At 43.0% G+C, this 22571-nt stretch overlaps 1 protein-coding gene across 7 annotated transcripts in view; it reads right to left on the bottom strand.

The window, feature by feature from the left end:
• kcnab2a (potassium voltage-gated channel subfamily A regulatory beta subunit 2a) overlaps positions 1-22571 on the bottom strand; it is a 61684-nt gene that overhangs the window by 6017 nt on the left and 33096 nt on the right. For 6 of the 7 annotated variants that reach the window (XM_040204286.2, XM_040204284.2, XM_040204285.2 and 3 more), the window contains 10 exons: positions 7209-7252; positions 7019-7056; positions 6641-6720; positions 3287-3331; positions 2699-2743; positions 2504-2547; positions 2322-2408; positions 1038-1123; positions 642-762; positions 354-448 (listed from right to left, as the gene is read on the bottom strand). In XM_040204286.2, the coding sequence (XP_040060220.1) occupies positions 354-448; positions 642-762; positions 1038-1123; positions 2322-2408; positions 2504-2547; positions 2699-2743; positions 3287-3331; positions 6641-6720; positions 7019-7056; positions 7209-7252 (685 nt within the window). Of the gene's footprint in view, positions 1-353; positions 449-641; positions 763-1037; positions 1124-2321; positions 2409-2503; positions 2548-2698; positions 2744-3286; positions 3332-6640; positions 6721-7018; positions 7057-7208; positions 7253-18674; positions 19772-22571 lie in introns of those variants that run through there. The other variant, XM_040204283.2, reaches the window with a different exon arrangement.

Genomic DNA, 22571 nt, shown 5'->3' with positions numbered 1-22571 from the left:
ATCAGAAAACAAAATACTTCTATAAATCCAAACAAAATAATAAAGTATTTGCTCTGTGTGTGTGTGTGTTTGTATCGTGTGCGGTCATGTGCATGCACTAAATTGTGTTACGCTGACACCAGCTGGAAAACGTTGTGGAACAACAAAGCTGGGGAAGAGGTGCACAGTGCATGGCGTCAACCATGGCACGAAAACACACAGATATGCGAGGTGTGCACGGAGTGACAGAACCTGGAAGACACTAATACACACAGGTAAACAAACAAACAAACCAGCAACCAGTAGGGAGACACTGAGAGGGGACACCGGCACAGATGAGTGGATAAAAAAACCAGAAAGCATGTTCCGACTACCTTCAGAGAGGCCCGGGAGTAGGGAGGCACCCTGCCGTCGTATTTCCCTGAGATGATACCGCAGGCCAGTGGGGACCACGTCATGGCCCCCACACCTGAGAGAGGAAGGCGTGATCGTCAGGACACCATCACTTTCTCGTTAAGTTACACTTACTTACTACATCAGGTTATCGCCGTACAAAAATAATGATAATAATGAAACTCTCTGCATGGTTCATCCTCTGTGTTCATCCTCCGGCCCGCAGAGGTGGAGCGTAGAAACAAAGCCACATCGCCATCACTGCTCACCGATCTTATGGAAGAGCTCCGGTAGCTGCACCTCCACCTTCTCTCGCTGGAACATGTGGTACTCGGCCTGCTCGCAGATGGGAGGAATCTGGTTGAATTGCCTCGCCACCGAGTATGCTTCCTAAAGGACATGAGAGGACATGAATGAAACATATTTTACATTACATGTCACTTAGCTGACGCTTATATCCAAAGCGACTTACAATAAGTGCATTCAAACATAGGGTACAAACTCAGAAGAGCAAGAAACAAGAAAGTGCAATTTCCTCAAATAAGCCAATTTACAATTAGCTTATTTGAATCTATGTGTATATATACATATATAAATATATATGTATATATACACACATAGATTTATGTATCTTTATATCTATACATATATTTGATATGTATCACCATTATCTCCATCGGGCTCCAGCGAGATGTCCCCCAGTACATGGCCATGCCTTGGTTTATCACATGGGTCATTGCTCGAACCGTTTCTGCAAGTAAAAACACAAACAGTGAAAAACTATCAATGCTGAAGAGGCACTGTTGTGTTCACAGAATTGTATATTCTCTGCTGCTTTCATTCTCGTAAGACCCAGAGCTGCTCTGTATTATCATAAGTGACTTAATTATAATCCTGTGAAGTGCAGCACTCTGTGATTCAGGAGTAGTGTGAAGGCTGATTTTATTAAATCAGAATGATTCAGACTGATGAGTGTGACAATTTATGACAAGGCACATTGATGTAGAAGTCTAGCAAGATTATGTCTAATATTCAAAATGCTACAGATCCCTGTGGAATATTCCCAGTGGAATAAATAAGAGATGACAGGCATCTTCACAACATCGGAAAACTGGAGTACAACTTATGAAGCAGAGGGTTGAAAATTAGTGTCCCAGACAGGATCCGGAGCACCAGAGCGTAATGAAACCGGTGCATGTGGACCATCAATCATCCTCCGTCGCTTCACCTCGAGTGTCCTTTCTCTCTGACCGCTTGGCTTAAGAGGGTTTCTCTGTAAACTGACGGAGCATCGAGTCACCACTTCCTCGTTCTGCACACTGCCCTTCAGCTATCGGCAGAATAAAAACACACCAGATGTTCCAACCACTGTTTTGTGCGCATAAACTCTTTTCATGTCTTTTTTCATGTTTCACTCTTTTCAGCGCTTTCCATGTGAACTGCGTGCGATCTTTAAAAACGCCCCGACGTTCGCATTCAAATGACACCAGCTAATTTGCACTAACGAGACACTGAAGTGTAGTGAAAGAGCCGAAGCAGTGAAGCATGAAACTGAAGGCAGGACGATGACCTCTAACCGAACTCGGCACCCCAAAGGGGAAGTTCGACTCCGGAGCAGATGCATACTGAGAGACCAGCTCAGCCCACACACAGTCAGCGCTGTGCCATTTCAAAAAGGTCTCCAGCATCCGAATACATCCTCATCCTAACTGTGGAGGTGGAAGCACTGGGACAACATGCAGCGTTTAAAAATAGATATTTTAGATTCTGGAGGTTTGTACATCAGAGTATTGGCATTGCAGTAGTCATAGAGACAGAAAAGAGGGGGGGGGGGGGGGGGGGGGGGGTATGCGTAATACAACAAAACATAGGGAAAAGATGGTGAGGGGGAGAAAAATGGCGAAGATTCAAAAACGATGAAGAAACACCAGTAGTAGCAGTATGATTACCTTCCATGGGCGTATTTGGGTCTGGTCTGTTCGCAAAAACCACATCCACGTAGTCTAACTGCAGTCTTTCTAGAGAAGCTTTTAAACCTAGAAATGAGCCCCAGTTAGTACAGTAAATATGTTCTTTCATAAAACTAAATCTAAATAAACGGAGGAATTCTCCATCTCCGTCGGCTTTTTACCTTCTATAATGTGTTTTCGGGATAAACCTCTTTCAGTCTCCGCTCTGAAAAAAAAGAAAAGAATGGTCAATCACATTTCTTATTGAAAGTAGCCGACAACTAATCAGTTGAGATGACAAAAAAAACATCAAACAGAAAAATCTCCAGCAGGGTCATTTCTTATTTGAGTCAGAAAAGCAGCCACATGAAACTTACTTTCCACCCCAGAAGATCTTTGTTGTTATCACCAGAGTTGAACGTCTGAAAATAGAAAAGGAAAACACATCTGTCACAACATCTGCCAAACGCAGAGAACTAAAGCAAAAATAACCTCAGAAATAGGAGCTGGTGAGATCTCCGCACAAAGCGTATGCTACGTTTTAACAACTGGGATGAAAAGCCCCGACGCCCCCTTTGGGCAGTCATGCCTTTCTACATTATCTTCTTCAGTGTCACACGCAACCGCATCCCGCGATATGGAATACGGATGAACGTAACAGAGCTGGACTGGCGGCGGCGAACGAGTGTTTGTAGGCGTAAAACCTGACGGTGCTATACAAATGTCAACCCAGGGCACGACAAAGTAGACGTTCATCCTTTATTCAGCATCGTTGGGGGGACACAGGAGTGTGCGCACGGCACGGCGGCCCGCATGAATCTTTTATCCTCCTACCTTACGGTTCCAGTTCGCAACACACAGCCTCCCAATATGTGCAAGGAAGGAGATGACACAAGATTAGGGTTGCTGGCTGGGGCGGAAATTAAAGAGAAAAGAACCAAAATCAATAGACGTGCGCCTCGTACCTCCATCCTTTCTTCTTTATGATGTTCCCCAGCACCACCTCCGCCCTGCAAAGCGGACGGAGAGAACATTAAATACTGATTCAAAATGACAAGAGCATTTGCACCTGACTGGGAATGCAGTGTTTACTGTGCTGTATAATTCATAACAGGAGAGAGCCCCTGTTTAGGAGTGAGGTGTGGAAATGACAGGAGAGCCTGGGACCAGCTGTGTTGTGGAGGCACCAGTATGACACTCATTAGCAGCCAGAGGTGCTAATGAGTGACATTATGACCAACATGGCTCATTAGGGCCGGGCAGAGAGCCGGCAGTAGGATCCCTCTCCAGTCTCATTAATCACACTCATTTTTCACACAATTTCTATTTACACAATTGTGTTCACAGATAAAATAATCCAACTACAGTCATTTCTTTGTGGAATACATCTTGGGTGCCCTGATGGTAGCTGCTCTAATCGATGCATTTTTAAGATCAATTAGGTTTTGTTTTAAAATCTTCAAGGACAATCATTTATCTCATTCATGAATGTGCATTAGTTTTAGTGTTCCTGCCGAGCGTCCGGTTTGTGTTTGTAGTCTTCAGAACTCTTCTACGTGCTTATTAGGTGTGAGGATTCTTCTGCTCATTGTTTTGAGAAAGTAATCTGTAGATTGAGCGACTGAAGTCAAAGTTACCTCTGAGGTGGTGGTGGGGGGGGGAGGGGGGGGTCCCGGGCAGCGAGCTAATACTTTGTTTACTTCAGCGGGAACTGACTAAATAAATGATGTAACATTAATATTCATCATCTGGAAAGGTTTCCCGACATGCAATCAATGTCACTTCCTTAGCCACGGCACTGCTGATCTCGCCCTGAGGCTGCTGATTAGCCGCTGACTGCATTGGGGTCAGTTTACACGGCTTCCCACTGAGATGAAAAATACTATTCAACGGTTTTGCACACCATCACCCCCCCCCGGGTTCACGGTTTATTTGTATCTCTCTCGTGTCCCTGACAGGATGAGGTATTGAAGGTCGACTCTCTTTTTTTTTCTATGAGAGTCCACACATTTTTCTGTAAATGGAATTTCTTGCCTTTCTACTCCTCTTTACACAACATGTGTACGTACATTCATTCACTAATAGCAAGGGCTGGCATGCAAGGTGATGACATGCCCTTCCGGATACAAGCATACACACAGTACACGGTTGCCAAGGGAACACACAGACAAACACACAGTTTAGAAAAGGTGGCTTTTCAGAACTAAAATGGATCAATTTACACATCAACAAAATGTGCAGATTGTGAGCAAGTGTCAACACTATGCAGGTCCAGAATAATGGATGCTTCTAAAGGGCTACATGGGCCAAATGCAAAATTCCATGAAAACTACACCTCACATATTAACCATTATTAGAGCATTTTATGTAGTAAGTATGACCCTTAATATTAAACCTTAAAGGTTTTTTTTATTGTGTCTTTTGTCTATCATGTATTAAAAAATACCGGTACGATGCATTCGCACAAAAAGCAGCACTACTAGTACTACTTCGAGCCTTTTCAGACGCTGCCAGTTGGACCCACAGCTTTTTAAACATCAAGCACTTTCCTGAAGTCTGCATTTGTGTACATAACATTGTGTATTGCTTTTTCTGAAATGGGAGTAATCTGGGAGCTCAGCCATGAGATACAGAGTGCCTTGAGCAGGTTGACTTTCTTTCTTTGTTTGTTATTTGTTAATTATGTCTTTGTTCAAGTGGCGTGTTGATGTGAATTATGACCAAAATAACAAAATAATGTTGCATTATTTATGCATTTACAATAATTTATTACTTCTCCGTAATTATGCTTCCAATTTGTCACTAGTGTCAGACAACATTAGTATGCATCTAGAGCAAAACGCCTGAGCCTGAAAAATACTAACATACTTATAAATGCTTTGCTACAATATGCGTTTGCTGATAACAGCAGCTCCACGGGACACACAGGGATTATTTGTGCAATTACACATTTGTATTTATATTTCTGAGAAACAGTAGCTTGCATATTGCAAAAGATACGCTGGTTGAGAATCACAATCCATACGTATATGTGCAAAATGTTTGTTTGTTGTTGTGGGCTGACAGTTTCTGTTTGAAAAAAGGGCCACAGCCAGAACAAGCATGGCAGACAAACAGCCACCTGCCACGCGATGTGCATGAGCAGAACGCAGAGTGTGAGCACAGCTTACGAACCTCATTTATCCGTCCACGCTCGCAGTACAGAAGCAACATTGCAGCAGCCACCAGCTCCACGTTACGGACTATAAGTCTGACTGATGAAGGAATCGCAGTAAGCCAGAACCGAGGACTTAACATGAAAGCTTTTTTCCCCCCATTCCGATGAGCAAAATGTGTGATTTCTTTGTACCCTTATGTATGTGTGTAATCTAAACTACTCTTCGCTGCTTCGCAGGGAAAGTAATCAGGATTAACACCTGTGCAACACATTCTGAGCTGCGTGACATGCCGTCACAGATATCTCCTTTCTCGCGAACTGTGCCCCGTTTTATTGTCCGGTAAACTTTTCTAAAACAACAAGGCAAACAGGTTGTTGAACCCCCCCACCCCCCACCCCCCCAGTCTCTCGGAATAATGAAGCATCTAGTGATGACATTTAGCAGGCAACAGCTGCTAAGGAAAACCACGGAGACCTGCTGCATGTTTCTAGCTTCTTTTGTTTGTTTGGATTTTCCCGTGGGACTCTGGACGCATCTCCCAAAACATAAAGGCACAACTGGGCTATTCTTGGGAGGATTAAAAAGAAAAAAAGAGGACTTGGTGCTGTTAATCACAGATACTGTTTGCAAAGGATAATCCCCTAGATTATTTCAAAGCACCCAAGTTACTATAAAGCCAGATTAATCCAAGCAGGAATTTGAAGCATCCCTACATGCATCAATGAGGCGGCACTAGGCTGCTTTCCGAAGTTAAAAATATAAACACTGGCTGTGCTGTAAATTTAGACCATGAAAATAAATATCTGAAACCTTATGAGATTATGACTTTGATACAATACCTGTTTATAATTATCGGGATACCAGAATTCAATATAATACCACAAATAGGATACTGGTATATTGATCAATAATAGTAATAAATAAAATGTTCCTACCCAGCTTTGTAAACACTTAACAAATGGCATTTTTATTCAGTTTTTTTAACCATTTGTTTTACGTCATGTTCTTCATACTTTTTGCCCTCTCTGGGTCTCCCATGCTAATGAAGTACCAATACAAAAAATCTGCAAAATTGTATTGTTTTTAACGTACGGGTAGCGTGTTGCCTTTTTAACGTTAACAGCGCATTGCTACGTGACCGGTGACACAAGATATACTCACTTTCCAGCAGCGTAGACTTCCGCTGTATCAAACAGATTTATGCCATTTTCATAGGCCAGAGTCATGAGCTGCTCTGCCGTCTGCAGAGAGATCAGGGGAGAAGGAACAGAGAGGGGGGGCGGGATGGGGTGAGGAACCACTGATGTGAGGTGCAAAGACTTAATTTATTGAACTTCTTTCATACGACTAAAGAAGGCCTCCGGGTCTTCGCCTTCCTTGAACGTGTGATTATTATCACACTGTTGACTCCCTCTGGCAATATATTTTCGCTAAGTATAAATAGGCTTCTAGAGCAACGCAGGATGTGCCAGATTGTGTGGAAGGTTTTCCTTCCCCAGCTTTGACTGACAAAGGATGACCAACTCCATCAAGGCTCACCTCGTCCGTTATCTGTCCACCGAACGTCACCCATGTTCCTGCAGAGGTGGACAAGGAGATGAGTTCAGAGAACATACATGTGCACACAGATGAGCAAGTGAACGGAGAGTTCTGCACAAGTCATACGGCACATAAAGCACAAGAAACACGTTGCAGCAAACGTGTGTCTCGTGATAAAAAACCCTCTTACCCAATCCAAGGCAGGACACCCGCAGGCCTGACTTCCCAAGGTTTCTGTCAAAACAGAGAGAATTACATTAACATTGATGCAGCACTAAGGGGGCAGTGATTTGTAGTATTCTGCACTCCCGCGGCGGCTGTGACCGTTAGAGTAGGACTTTAAGCCTCATTTGTAAATTGATACACAAACAACTGAATGACTCCTTTGTAATGTGAGGAAAGCCTGTTAGTGCAGTGGAAGCTTAAAGTTATAGAAGCAGAAAAAAACGGGGGGCTTTGTTCGGATGTTAGCGATGACACACGTAGGATACCTTAGCAAGGAGAGTAACACATGTGCCGACAATGAGAGTGTGTGTGTGCAGCAATATGTCAGAGAGGAAGTGGATCTTAAGCAGGCCCACCATGACATCCACTAAAATTTCTCACAGCACACCCGGATCCCTCAGCAGCTATCTGACTAAAATCCCCCCGAAGCAAACCGAAGGCTTGACTACTGACAACAACTTGCTCCTAAAGCTGCCGTCTCTGAGCCGCACAGTCCAGAAAACCCCCCCCCGCTGACAATCACAGAACTAACAGAAATTTCTGATACAGCCTAATTAAAAGGCAACGTCAAAATAACTGATCTGGTTAAATATGCCTTTATATTCTTTTCAGGAGGAGCTTGGAATAGTTTCACTCAAATAGGAAAGGATTTAAACATACATATGAAGTGTGGTACCTCTGGTCATCCTGTTTCTAGAAATAAGCTGGCAGTGTAAAGAGATAAAAGAACGGTCTTTTTTTTTTTTTTTATACAAATGATGTAACATGTGCAGGAGTCAAAGTGAGTGTGTGGGAGGTGATCTAATATATTTTTGTAAGACTGCCTGTATAGAAATACGGGGGAAATGAAAAGGAGTGAAGAGGGAGACAGAGGATAGTTGAGCTCTGTGTGAGCAGATGTGTGTGTTATAGAACAGTGCTTGTGACGGCATGTTTGAGTGGGACGGTGTGTGTGTGTGTGTGTGTGTGTGTGTGTGTGTGTGTGTGTATGTTTAAGCCACGGTAAGATTGCTGCGCTGACTAACAAAACCCTTTAATGTGGTCTGAACAAAGTCAACACAAAAGAATGACTAAATTGCTTCAAATAGATCTCAACACTATCACATGTCCGCTAAGTGGGGCTACTAAGAGGCTACATTTGTGTTGAAGTGAAACAAATAAAGCCTCTTAAAATGCTTTATTTCTTTCTGATGTATTTTCATACACTTTCCATTTTAGAAGAGTTAATCCAGTTAAATGTTCACGTTATCATTTAACCTCATTAGTTCCACACTTTCTTCACTAAACCACCATGGATGCTGGCAGAGTGCTCCCCATTTGCCCGCTTGGTTTTCTGACTCAAGATGTATCAAATCCCATCAAACGTCAAACTTTAGCCATCAGAGATTTCAGAGCAATCATATTAAAAAATGAAGAAAAAAAATCCAGTAAGTTTGTGACTGTGAAGTAAATAGGGTCAAAATGTTTACGACAGAAAGCCTCATTAAAAAGATATAATTCGGCCAGTGAGGTCTGTAATTGGGTTATACTTTGAATCCGAGAGCACGATGACTTTAAGTATTAGGAAGGAGCCTGCTGACTCATGAGCAAAGACAGTGGGACACGAGGGAGACGAGAGACAGATAAACAGGAATCCAGTGGGACTACGAGCTCTTACAGTTCACCAGTGTGACAAGGTTAACGCAAGTCCCCTCGGGCAAACCCCCCCCGAGCGAATCTACAATTAACGGCCTCTTAATTGCATGAGAAAAATACCAACCGGCGGCCAGCTTGCTGACTAAAATTGTTAATGGAGCATAGAGCATATTTGCTGGTGTTTTTAATGATGAACAAAAGACATTTGTCTGGTGCTAAATAGCTTCTTCACTCTAAATTCATCTCGACTGAACCTTTCAGTGGTTTGTCTCTGAACACGGTGGGGTAAAACTTTACATTCAAACCGTGCATGCTTCCAGATGTAAATACCTAATGTGATTTAATTAGTGTGTTACATGTGTTAATACATGGGGCACAAGCATGTTCAAAAAAATAGACTGAGTAAAGCTGTCAAATGAGATACTGGATGCACGCGCTTCCTGATTTTCAACATTTTCTTCAGCACGTTAGAGATTAACACAAAGCGAAGCTTACTGCATTGCATAAGCATGATTTACACAGTAATACTGCACGTACAGTACCGGTGCGTTTCAGCAAAAATTAGTAGGGTATCAGAACACACAGCTCTGCCCTGGCAATCAATATCATTGTGAGGTTGTTCCTTTGTCAGCAAATTGTTTTGTTCAATATTTTACCAGACTGGCTTTGAATGCCGCATTGTGCTTTGCTGCAGTGACCCTCTGCCAGGGGTCTGCAAGCAGGCAGGTGTCGGGTTGCCGCCGAGCCTCGGCAGACATGGACCACAACAGTAAAGTCATCTCACGCCCTCCTCAATAATGAAGGAGACGAGAACAGTAGAGAGCCGGAACGCAACAGCCCTGCAGCGACTGCAGGGACGAAGCCTGACGAGACACAAAGTGACCCGGGCGCATGATCAGTCCAGTTGGAAACCTTTCTTCGGAGTTAACATTAGCCCTCTGATCACAATAGCCTGAAGCTTTTCACTTATGGTATGTCGGTTTATTTGATTACGGGTGGCTTGAAGATCTATTTGGGGGTTGTTTATAGACGGGCTCCATTTCACTTCAGCTTGACACAAAGAATCCTACTCGTCTATGTCAACCTTTCAGCTGTGCTGAGGTCTCTGGCTGTGATTGATGAAAGATGACTTGTGGAAAATAGGGGAGGTTATTTTCCATTACGGTCAACAGGTACAGGGCACATCGGACATCCCCCGACCAATCAGTCATGCATGCCCGTTCGATTGTTTATAATCAGCTCGTTGTCTCAAAAAAGAAAGATATATTCTATGGATTCTCACCAATAGTTCAATATTCCTAATCATCAAAGGGGCACCAACAGAACAAGTCGTGGAACCACTGATGTAGCCAGACAGTGTGTCAAAGACTTAAATGTGTCGTTTCTCATGATTGACATACACCCAGGAGTCTCTGTTGAGGCAATTGGAAATCCCTTTAAACAAAACACTGTAGTGACATTTCTCAGAACGATCAAGACACAATGGCATGTGTGATTCCCCTTGAGGTTGCAACTGGAAGTAAAGGACAGTGTGGGGCTACCAAGTACGACCATGATCGATCATGCGGTCAAACTATCAAATCGTGTCCACGTGAAAGTCTACTGAAAATAAATGGCAGCCTACATTATGAAAATACGCCAACTTGTGTTTTTTACATCAATACTGTCAGCTTCAATTCACAAGCCAGCAAAATAATCATCTAAACCCACTCCAAACTATCTTCTGGTCTAATACGGCAAAGAAGGAAAACACAAACCAACAAAAGTTTGCGTGTCAGTAACAAGTTCTACGTGATCTACTAAATCAAACAGGCACAAACATATCACCCCTCTGCTTTGCTCTCTTTACTGGCTTCCTGTAACCTACAGGATCCAATTCAAAGTTCTCACCATAACCTACAGGGCTCTACATGGTCAGGCCCCTGACTATCTTGCAAACATAATTCACTTACATACCCCCATCCCGGTCTTTCAGGTCTGTCAATCAAAATCTGCTATCCATGCCACGCACGCGTCTGAAGACATGTGGGGACAGAGCCTTTGAAGCTATGGCACCCAGACTCTGGAATGCTCCACCAACCAGCATTAGGTTTGCTGAGAATGTGGACTGTTTTAAAGGACAAGCGAAGACTCATTTGTTCAGGCTAGCTTTTGGGTAGCCTCCGTCTTTTATTCTTTTGACTATTTGTATTTTATATTGACTGTTTTAATGTTTATGCACATTGTAAAGCACTTTGTGACCTTGTCTGTGAAAAGCGCTGTACAAATAAATTTTACTTACTTACCGTTTCACCCATTAAACCATAACGTATAGAGAGTCAACTAAATACCTACCATGACAAATCTTCTGTGTGCTTTGAAAGGATGGAGTTATACTACCGTAGGAGCAATTCCGCATCCCTTTTTAGAAGTTTAAAAGCTCTAAACCAAAAAACTCTTGCTGTGTGTTTGCTCTGGGCGTGTGGAGAGAGAAAAGGACGCCATGCGGTGGAACAGTTCGATTTGGGTACAGTGTGAGAGTGCAGCATCGGGGAGGACTGGTGGGAGTCTGCAGACTAAGTGGGACTGGGTCCTGGGTCAGGACCACGAGTCAATGTCAGTGGACAGGACAGATGAACGAGGAAACAAGGTCACAGAGCTGTAAAAAGGAACGTGTTGAGTAGGGGTGTAATGATTCATTTTAACAACAATTTGATTCGAATTGCAATTCCTGGTTGCCGATTCGATTAATGGACGATCTAGGTTAATTTAGAACAATTCGATTTGTTTCGATTCAGTGACTTGAAATCGATTCAGTAACTTTACTGGACAGTGCAGGCAAAGTTTCCGAGATCCCTGTTGTTTCTTGTAAGGAAATCAGGTTAAAATTAATGATGGATATTATAAACAAGCAAACAACAATTAATGGCAAATGTATTAACTTTTTATTTGAATCAAGTGCCATTTTCAATGTTGGATCGCAGGAATATAAATCGATTAAGTGAATGAATCGTTACACCCCTAGTGTTGAGCGATATGTTCACCAAGCGCAACTATTTGTATTGCCTCCATTGTGGCTCCAACCTAAAAAAACAACACACACCAAAGGGCACTAGCTCGTGTGGCTGCAGCTGGTTTCCTCCTCCATTCGTCTTTATGGAACATCCACTGTCAATGATGTCCAGACAATGTTGGATTAGGAATGTGCTGACTAGGCAAAAAGATAGGTGTGTTAAAGTGTGAGCTCTTTTGCTCTGAAAAGGCTACTTATACGCGTGAACTTCAATTAAATGAACATCTCCACATCAACATAACTGTGACAAGCATGCCGTTTGTTGGCAGTTTTTATCCAATTAGCGCGCTCTCACCTCACTGGCATGAAGCATGAATGGATGTGCACTTACGTCTGCACAGCCTGCAGCATTCGATCACAGGGCTTTATTTACTTGCTGCCAGATGGAAAACATAAAAACTCAATTATTGTTTTAGATGAAGCCCAAGATGGATCGCGGGGGTACAAGTTGTGACTGCAGGAGAATGGATGAAAGGAATTTTCAGTTTAACTAGTTTTAAAAAGCAGTTTTTACATTTTGGGAAACACACCTTTCTGTATTCTTTTAAAAGGCTGTTAGAAAATCGCTACAAAAGGAAACAATTAGTGTAGCGGAGCACAAGGACTGAGAGGAGGAGGAAAACAGCTATTCTAGCGCTGTACAAAGTTAATTAAAAAAATGGAGTCTACCAGCACCTCTTAAGCTCCCTAATAGATCTTATCTGGATGTATCTGCTGGTTGCCTGGAAACGGTGATAAAGGGTTTTAAAAACTGGACAGCAAGAGCTGCTGGCTCTAGTTTTATACTTAACGGACGGACATGCGAGTGCCAGTGACCTACTCATCGAGTATCCCGTCCACAGCCTAAGATTACCAGAAAATTTCACTTTGATATCAGCCTTGATTCTGGTCAGGTAAGGCTCCTGTCAAAATTAATAAAGTAAAGTTCTTGCACATATAAAAGCAATTTTAGGGCGGATTTAGAGATACAGGTCGATTAAATTGTTGTCAATAATGGAACGTGATTACAAACACGCTACGTATCGTCAATCAAACAATTCCTCTACAAGGTCACAGCTCTACTATTCCATTCTGCTGGAGAGTACAAGAGAAGCAGCATGTTCATGTCAATGTGACTGTAAAGGAAGTGGTCTACTCGGGCATAAACAGATTGTCTGCTCAGAGCGGTTTCCTGAGGCAGAATTTGTTTTTCTTCTCACTTGGATGTTTTCAAAAGGCTCTAGGTCTGGGGATAAATCTGCCAGCGCCCATCGGGATGGAAAGTCTTCTGCTATGCGCTTGAGAGGAACTTACTAGAACCTGGGGGTTCCTGGTCTTAGCAACCAACTGAGACACTGAGCTACACTCCAACATCCCGACTGGCTTTAAAATGGCCAAAAGTGACTGCAGGACCATGATAACTGAATATGGCAGAAAATTCAAAGTTTTGGTAAATGTGTAAAAGAAACAAAATGAACTTGATGCATTGAAGGAAGGCAGAACAACACATTACAGAGAGGTGCAACAATTAGCCATTGATTTTGGTTTCCTGAGTCTTCAGTCATTGTTAATATGGATTTTGGACAGTTGGTCAATAAGTCACTATGGGAGTTGGGGAATTCTGATGGACATTTTTTGTTGGCACTGTATACAGTCCCAAAAATGATTAAATGTGAAAATAGTCAACAAATCAATATACTTGTTTCTAGCAGCCATCATCATAATTCAAATAGGACAGTTTTAACCTTGACATGAAAGTACCTCTAACTGGACCTCGCTGACGAAAAGAAGATGGCCTCTTTATTGATTTTAGAGCAAAGTGCTGGCTGCCAGCACCCAATAGAAAAAAGGTTACAGTTAAATATTCATAATAATATACATGACTAAGCATGATGCTGCAGGGAAAAAGGAGACTCCTACACCCCCTACACCCTCCACCACTGGCCTGTCCTCCTTTCTAAATAAGCTAAAGCTGCGGCCTCACATCTACTTGCGCTACATTATTTCCTCAAACAAACATCACATAACATGGAGTCAAAACGCTTCTCACGCAAAAAGAAATGCTGCACACAAATTGTGCTGTCAAAACCAGTCTTTTGATTTGGTGCTCATTTGTGGATCTAAACCGTCCCCTTACGTTGGGCAGAATACAAGCCGAGAGTCTGTGACAGAGCACTTAAACACAACTGTGGACATTCTACTGAACTTGGACTGAATCTTTATCAAGTTAAATAGAATTCCTGCCTACAAATAAACAGACTGACCACAATTCAGATAGTGTGTGAATAAAGGACTTGCCTCGACAATCCACAAAAGGAAAAATGTATCCAAGCTATTTCTAGAGCATTTGAGAAAATACCATGCAGAGAAAAAATGATTGCGCGCGCGCCCACCCACCCACCCACACACCCACACACACACACACACACACACACACACACACACACACACACACACACACACACACACACACTAATTAAAGTCTAATCAGTGAAGCAAAGAAGGAACAGCTGTCTTCATTTTGTCCTTCAACATAACGATTTTGCTTGCGTGTTTCCGTCACATGCAGACGCTCTTATGGCCACATAGGCGAAATATTTCACAACAACCACTCCCCATCTCACTCACTTTCTCACGTACCAACAGAGACAATGCACACAGTTAAACACAAGCCTACATCAATTGAACCATCCCACCGTTTGGCACCGTTATCCCCCACACGCCCGGAGCAAACAGATGGTGTATGTTCTGAGCACACTAACGATGGTGCCCAAGTTGCTGCTGTGGGCCTGAAATCTGTGCGGTGGAGGAGTCTTCATACGACCGTCGGAGCGGGGCCCTGCATGTGGGTTTTCTGCTCAACCATCACGACGTAGTCATGATTCACATTTCAAGAGGGAATGCAGGCTGTGGAAAGCCGGTTCCCTGATGGAGAGCCCTTGGAATGCAGGAAACCGTCCCAGCATGCACCCACACTCGTGACGGCCTAAATCTCACACCCACAGCGTTTGTCACACAAAAAGAAACTGGGCGATGCATGCTTTTGCATTTGTGTCACAAAATACTGAAGAAAAAAAAGAAAACAATCCTCAGTTATATCTTTAAAATGAAAAAAAAGACAAAAATTCAATTCTGTTATATCAAGATACTTGCAGGTGCACTAAAAACAGCATTTTTAAGCTCTTATCTCTGTGATTATGATACATCACAGCCTGACACAGCACAGTGGTGGGATATAAATGCCATTCGCTTACACAACACTACCAGTGACTATTTACAGTGGCTGTGATTCACTATCAACTTTACAACCAAAAGTGGACCTCAAGAGATGCACGGAATCCTGCAGACTGTCTGGACTGAGGCGACTTTCTCAGAGCAAAGGATTTACACCGGGAGAGGAGGCGAGTCAGCTCTGATTTATATGGCAACAGCAGTACATAATGCTGAGTGCTATACAGCAGAGCAAATGTGACAAATAACAAAACCGGGCGTTAACAAAATAAATAAAAAATCCATCTAAAGCACAAATGTCATCCAGAGAAGGCTGAATTGAAAAGCACAAAAATGGCAGTTGAACCATAAAGTGATGTCATCAAACTTTTCAGCAGTTTATTATGGCAGAAAAGGCATTTAAAAGCGCCCCTTTGTGAGTTTACTCATTCCCTCAAGAATCGTTTCCTGGGTCAGGTTATTTGGGAGAAGCGCTGATAACCGGAAAGTGAAAAGCAGGGGCTTTACGAGACTGACTCACTACCTTCACAATCGCACAGATATTCCTCCATTCCCTGAGCAAGACTACTTTACATAATCATGAGCCATTTTGTGTGCATCATTAACTCCGTCCTGAAAGGAACCCTTTTAATCATTCCTTGGAGAAGGTGCATTGATGATTTGCACCGGTCAAATCAGTCAGACCAGGTGACACGTTGCAGAGTTGCTCAGGCTGTGGTGAGGCCGTCTATTGCAGCTGCCGCAATCCCTCCCTGCACCTTGAAAAGATCTTCCTTTTGATGGTTTGATCGACTTTGATCGGTAGGTCACTTCCAACCGAACACGCTTCCTCACCCATGGGTGAAGACTGACTCAGTTGATTCCAGGACTATGGAAATGAGGCTGATCCAAATTCCACACCTCTATTCTGCAGTGTGGATAATGGTGGAAAGTTTTGCTGAGTGGATAAGCTTTTACTGTATTCTTCTGGGGGAAAGTTATGAACCTGTTAAACTCCTCAACTGTCAATGAAAAAGGTGGGGGAAAAAATCCCGGCGCTCAAAAGGATGAAAAGGATAAACGTTAGCCTTGTTAGAGGCCTTGAAAGCTTAACCTCGGAGAGGCATGTTTGAAAGATACAAAGTGACATGAGCACAGATCACTCCATGCTACTGCACTTCCTCTTGGGCACAGTGCCTGCACAAGCATTAGCCTTAGCACTCTCCCTTTTCTTTCTTTCGCTCTCTTCTTCCTTTAAAACCATGAAACACAATGTCGTAGCCTGGTGCGTGCGCCGCTGAGCCTCACTCTGCATTCAGGCCTACATCTGATGCAAGTCTGGTTCACAAACACAGAGCCAGTTATGTACTTTAGACTTCACTGGGGAAGCGAAGAACACAAACAGCCGCTGGCCCTGCAAGATGAAAATGATTTTACCCATTCAATATCATTAGACTCAATAATGACAGCGAGCAAACATGGCGACGACGCCGCTAGCAAATAAGATGGAAAGGACGGTTATGTCACATTGGACGACACTTCTGGGGCCGAGTACTGTGCGCCCTCAAATCAACGCCTGATCTTAATTTCATAGTCATTTTTAACCCCTCGCAAAGCTGATTCTGCTATGAAAGGCACACCATCCATTTTTATGTTTTGTCATCTGAGGTTGTCATTTGAAAGACTATTAATATGAATCCAATACGCATAATAGTTCAATTCACATGTGGCCGACGGTTTTATCGAATGTGACTTACAATAAGTGGATTCAACCGAGAGGGTACAGACCCTAAACAACAAGAATCAAGACAATTTGTTCAAGAAAGCCAAACTACAAGTACTATAAGTGCTATCGTAAGTGCTAATAAAATATCAGAAAACAAGTCATCTACCACTTGCAGGACCATACATATAAACAAGAAAAATGCTCCTGTAGAATGTTTATGCAATGAAATGGTTAAAAACAGGAAAACGATTGAAAAGCTGCTGAAGGAGGCTCTTCATTGGCTTCTATATTGACATCTTTGATAAAAACCCATCTTCACTTCATTTTTAATATCAACAAACGAAGTGTGTTCAGTGATATTAATTTTCTCAACTAGCTGCCCCTTTTAGCAAAAATACCATTAAATCATTAATCAAGGCAAGAAATATGCAAGTTACATTGTTACCAAGCTTTTCTATACGGTTGCTTGAATAGAATGAATGGAAACATGCTCTAAATAGATTCAGCTGTTGAATTGAGATTGTGCTAAACCAGCTTTATAGTGATACTAATTTATGCACTGAGGTTCATTATTTACACTCAAAGTTCAGGTCTTTTTCCTTATTTGTGACTCATCTGCTGCAGTCTCTCCCGTTCATGGGATGTGTTCTGTGTGTCTCTCCCTGTCCACGGCCTTCGCACCCGTCACACCCTAAATTAAGGCAAGCTTAATGTTACGCAGGGTAAGATTTGCTAAATGAATTGTGCCTATAGCAAAAGAACTCTGGTACTTTGCATAAAATGGATCACAACGTACTGTACCTCACCACTGAAAGGTGATGGGAACTCACCAATGCTGCAGACAGATTGTGTAATTCACCACACAAAGAGAAGACATTTTTGTTTTGTCATGAATGTTTTTTTGTAATGCCTAAATGTTGAAAATATATAGGCTATGTACGTCTCTCTGGGTTTCTACACAATACGAGGCTCAATTGTTAATAAAATATTAACCCTTTTGTCAGAGTGATGCTACAGAAGTGTCAATACCACAACAGAGCAGTAATCCAATGATTGAAGGGGTCCGCTAAATATTCTATTCAATGCAGCATAATGTCAATTTATGTTGCGGGCAAAAGCAGTGCTTGTTTAAACGGCCCAACAGTGACACTCTTTATTATGACAGAAACGTGTTAGTTCGATACTAACAAGTCAAGTGAATGCTTGAAAGCTTTAGGGTCAATAATTAAAAACAAAGTCAACCAAAGGGATCTGCAGTGATGATAATCTATAAACCAATACTATAAATCAAAAACTATGGGGGTATCAGCAGAAGGTGAACAAAAAGTTTAGTAGTATTCTTGCACCCGACTAATTTTCCATTTAAAGCTTAACAAATGCAGTCTACTGTACTTTGTCTGCAGTGCTTGTTTTTCTCTCCTTCCCAAAACCAATCAGGGGCCAGAAGCTTAATTTAAATGATGAGCCAACAAGTTGTATTGCTGAAGAACAAACATTGCATAAGAATATAAATTGCAAATTGTTCCATCTCAGATCTCGGACGCACGGGGCATTTCATTTGTTACTGTCATTACAACGATCATCAATACTCAACAGTTTGGGTTTGGCAGTTCTGACAGGAAGGAGTAAGGAAGAAAAACGGGTGTACAATAACACGTCGGGTAAAACGGACAGTATTAATTGTAGCCTCGGCCACGACGCATTTCACGATTCAAATATCACTTTAGCATTAGGAGCTACGATCCTGCGGGTTAAGTTGAATTGAACATTTCTCACAGTTTTACGGGCAAATTAAAAAGTGCCTGTTAACCCATTCGGACGTGCCCTACCTATACTTCATGCCAGTCCTCATGCTCTGCTCGCTGGAGGTCGGCACACTCTGCACAGAGAGTTGTCCGAGACTTCGAGCCACCATCGCCACTGCCCTGAACTTGCTGCGGGTGCCGGTGTTGGGGCTGTTGGCGTTCTGTCGGTTTAGCCGGTCCTCCGTGGTGCGGCTCACCCCCCCGCGGTGGTCCGTGCACACTAATGACACCTGCATCGCGGCTGCTGGGCGGCCGGCACAGTAGAAGACGATATATTTAAACTCTCAAGTCAGTTGAGACAAACTCCCGGAAGGTTGAAGACGGATCAGTCTGTGGGAGCTGACTGGTCCGATTCCGGCCACACACAGACACACACACACACACACACGCACGCACGCACGCACGCAGAGTGCCTCCGTTGGAAATCACTGCCCAGTCGCCGAAGTGACTGAGCTCAACAATGTTCAGTAGAAGAAGAAAAAAAAAAAAGGGTTTGGAAGGCAGATCAGAATGGATTTCTAACAGTGAAGGACTGCTGATCAGGTGAAAGCAAAATCCTCTCAAAAAGACGTCCAAATCCAAGCACTACAAAACAGCATCTCCGTCTCAGCTGGCGTGAGAATCAAATATGCAATCCCTGCCGACCTCAGGTACATACAACTAACGCAGGCAGTACAAAGCTTTGAATCTTAAAAAAAAAAAAAAAAAGTCCAAACAAACAAAATCAAAGCTCGCATAAATTTCCCTCTGCAAGTTCTTCTTTGATTGGTCCAGGTGCCGTCCCTCGTCTTTATCTTTTAATCAGAGGCTCATCAGAACCTGACGGGCAGATTTAGTCTTGCAATTTCCTTTTAAAGCAGAGCTCAGAGGTAGAGATAAAACCTCTTGATCCACACAAAGGGATGGAGAGAATAAAACACAAACGTGCAGTTCCAGGAGGTTTTCATCTCACCTTCTGGGTTTGCCTTGACAGCTGAGTTGGCTGCTGGATATTCTACTGAATACTACTCCATGTTAGCAAAAGGGCAACCTTGCCAGCTCTGGCTGTTGCCTGGCTTAAACTTACATCTGTATGCCTCGTGCTCTGTGTAAAGCTGCACGGTGCACACATGCAAGAGATGGGAGGAGGGAGAGAGAGAGAAAGAGAGAGAGAGATGTGGTGGGAGGGATGTGAAGAGAAGCTATGTGGAGGAATATGCAGAGAGTTACAGCAGCGTGAGAGAGCAGGGCATTGGAATTTGCTGTGTTTATAGAAAATGTAGCGCATTTGTTATTTAAAAATTTCTCCTCTTTGGATGTCTGAACATCCAATATAGTCTATTCTATCAGAGCAAAAAGGGGGAAGAGGGATACTCGCTGGTCAGGACCTTGCAATAGTCGCTGTCTCCGGAAAAAGGGGCTCTCACGTGGGTGTGTTCAACTGCCCATGAAAAATTCATTATGTAACTTTATCTTTGTTAATAAATGTTAAAGGCAGGGCTGTCTAAGACTGAACTGGCACGCTTTGTTCTTCCTTCTTAGTTCCTTTTCATTCCAAATCTTGAAAATTTTTCAACTTGGCAAAGAATTAGTGTAGCAGCAGAATACGGTGCAATAGATTCCCATACAATTCTGCTAATAATGGTTATTAGATACTCAAACAATGAGATCGTTCTTTGACGAAGTGAACGGAAACTAAATGATAACTGTTGCAGGTTGAAAGTAAACACCACAGTAATTGGAGGAAATGCAACAATGGATGTCAATTGGAGGGAGACTAGATTATGCATTACACACAATCCCAGTAACATAATAGTGATGCCTTTCAGAGTGGACCAGCTAGTGTGCCAGGAGATAATTAAAAGAGATGCCATCAGGAGCGAACATGTATTGTAGAGCAGTCAAGGAAGCAACGCCCATCACGGGAAAATAGCAAACGCGCAGGTGCTAACTGACAGATCTATTCTTGGAGCAATGACCTTTGAGCTTAGACTTAAATGGGACCCTATGAGGAGAAGAGGTCTAATTCAACTCAAATATGATGTAAATATCACACTGTACGAAGAGAGCAGAGAAGCCATGCTCAAGAGGGCCTCACGAGTGCTCCTTCCTACGAGGGGGCGAGATATTTAAAAAGGAAGCCCCTGATTCAGCACGAACGTGCAAAGCAATCTCTGCAGTGACAGCCGAGGGCAGCATATGGGCTGGATGGACGCGCTCGGGGAACACATTTGGGGCCATTCGCTCTCTACTCATTTGTCGACAAAGCAGTTGAGCCCGAGGGCAGTGCGGCGTGTCGTGGCGTCCGCAGGGTACGGCCCGTGCACACACTGCCACTGATGGGGAAACGTGACGCCGCCATCCACTCCGCTCTGTTCCGGGGCGGCCGCGGTTGGTGACATGCAAGGTCCTCAGAAGGGGGCGGGGCCAGCTAAAGGAGCTCAGGCTGCACAGATACCGCGTCAGCAGAGAGAAATCAGGCCCCCGGCTAGATCACGGAACACTTCCGCAATATGGGCATTCCATGCAACATTCAGGCAAGGGGGTGAAATTTAAAAAAATGTAAATACAACAGTCACCCTTATATTGTCAAGACATTAAGACCCTGCTACAGTACTAAACCATATTGGTTATCAGTACTAAATCATACAAATCCTTTGTAGAACCTTGATTTATCTGCCTTCCGAAAGTCTACACATTTATTGACTTTTGGGCAAAGCAATGTACAGCGATCAATACAAGTGTGCATCATCTGACAGTCCAGTGATCAATCACCTAAATTAAATCAATAGAACAAACATTTTTGAATAATGGATCCATCGGGCATTTTGTTAAGCAAACTGTTGCAAACCCTATTTGCAACAGTTTGTGTCTTTACTGTCAAATATCTTAGACTGAAAAAGGCCTGACACCAAATGTAATTACCAGGAGCTATAAAGTGCAACAAATAGTCTCATTCCACTAGACGCCTGTCACACTTACTGTAATTTAATAATTCACATAAGGCACATCTGGCAGATTAACAGCATGCATTTTATTCGCTTTAATTGTCTTTTGATAACAAAAAAAAAAAAAAGATAAAAGACGGCCGACACTCATCACTGCACAATAGTGTGCACGTTTGTCTTAAAGAAATCACATTGTTAGCAGGTGTTGCTGTGAGCCTGCCCGACAGGCATTTCAAATCCACTTCACCGCGTGCTGTCAAGTCAAGAGACGATTGGGGAAACATTTTGTATCTCTTTTGTTAGACCTGCAACCTTGTTCCACATGGGCCCACTTATCAAAACCCATGAAGCGCACTCATGGCGTTGCTGAAGGGGAGGTCCTTCATCCGCGTGACATTGGAGACCCATAAACTACCTGCGTGCTTGTTTCAGCAGCCACGGAGGCCGACACGTCAGCGGCTGGTGATCTCAGAGTCAAAGGCAATCTGAACAAGTGCTTGCAAGTTTATAATCTCATTCAGTCTCTTCACGCACACTTTAATTAGGATTCTTTTCTTAATGCTGGTATTGAGCAATTACTGGCCTGAACTATTATCTGCTTTGTGCTCATTCAGTCTGTGGAAGCACATTTGGAATGAACCGATTTCCATTGTTACAAGATGAATCAGTCATAAAGGACGCTGAACTTGAGATAAGAACTTTAACCTTTAAATAATGCTGCTGTAATTAGTGACACTGTGTTCACGGTCTTCACAGTAGAGTGGCTGAACCCAATGTCTCCTTGCCTTGATTAAGGGCCTGTTTTAGTGGTTATCCCAAAATATTCTGAGCTGCTAAAACCACTCACACGCACTCAGTGTGTGTGTGTGTGTGTGTGTGACTGCAGAGCACTGATGGGGCCCGGCGCTTCATTAAATGTGTGGGGGAGGATGTGGAGAGAAAGCAGGTGACTTACAGATGAACAACAAAAAAAAGAACCAATATGCAGATTCCT

This window comes from Gasterosteus aculeatus, chromosome 17 (genome assembly GCF_964276395.1).
Source record: "Gasterosteus aculeatus chromosome 17, fGasAcu3.hap1.1, whole genome shotgun sequence".
In the NCBI taxonomy this organism is placed as follows: Eukaryota; Metazoa; Chordata; class Actinopteri; order Perciformes; family Gasterosteidae; genus Gasterosteus; species Gasterosteus aculeatus.
Note: the sequence above shows the minus strand (reverse complement) of the source record. Positions and strands in the feature narration are given on the sequence as shown.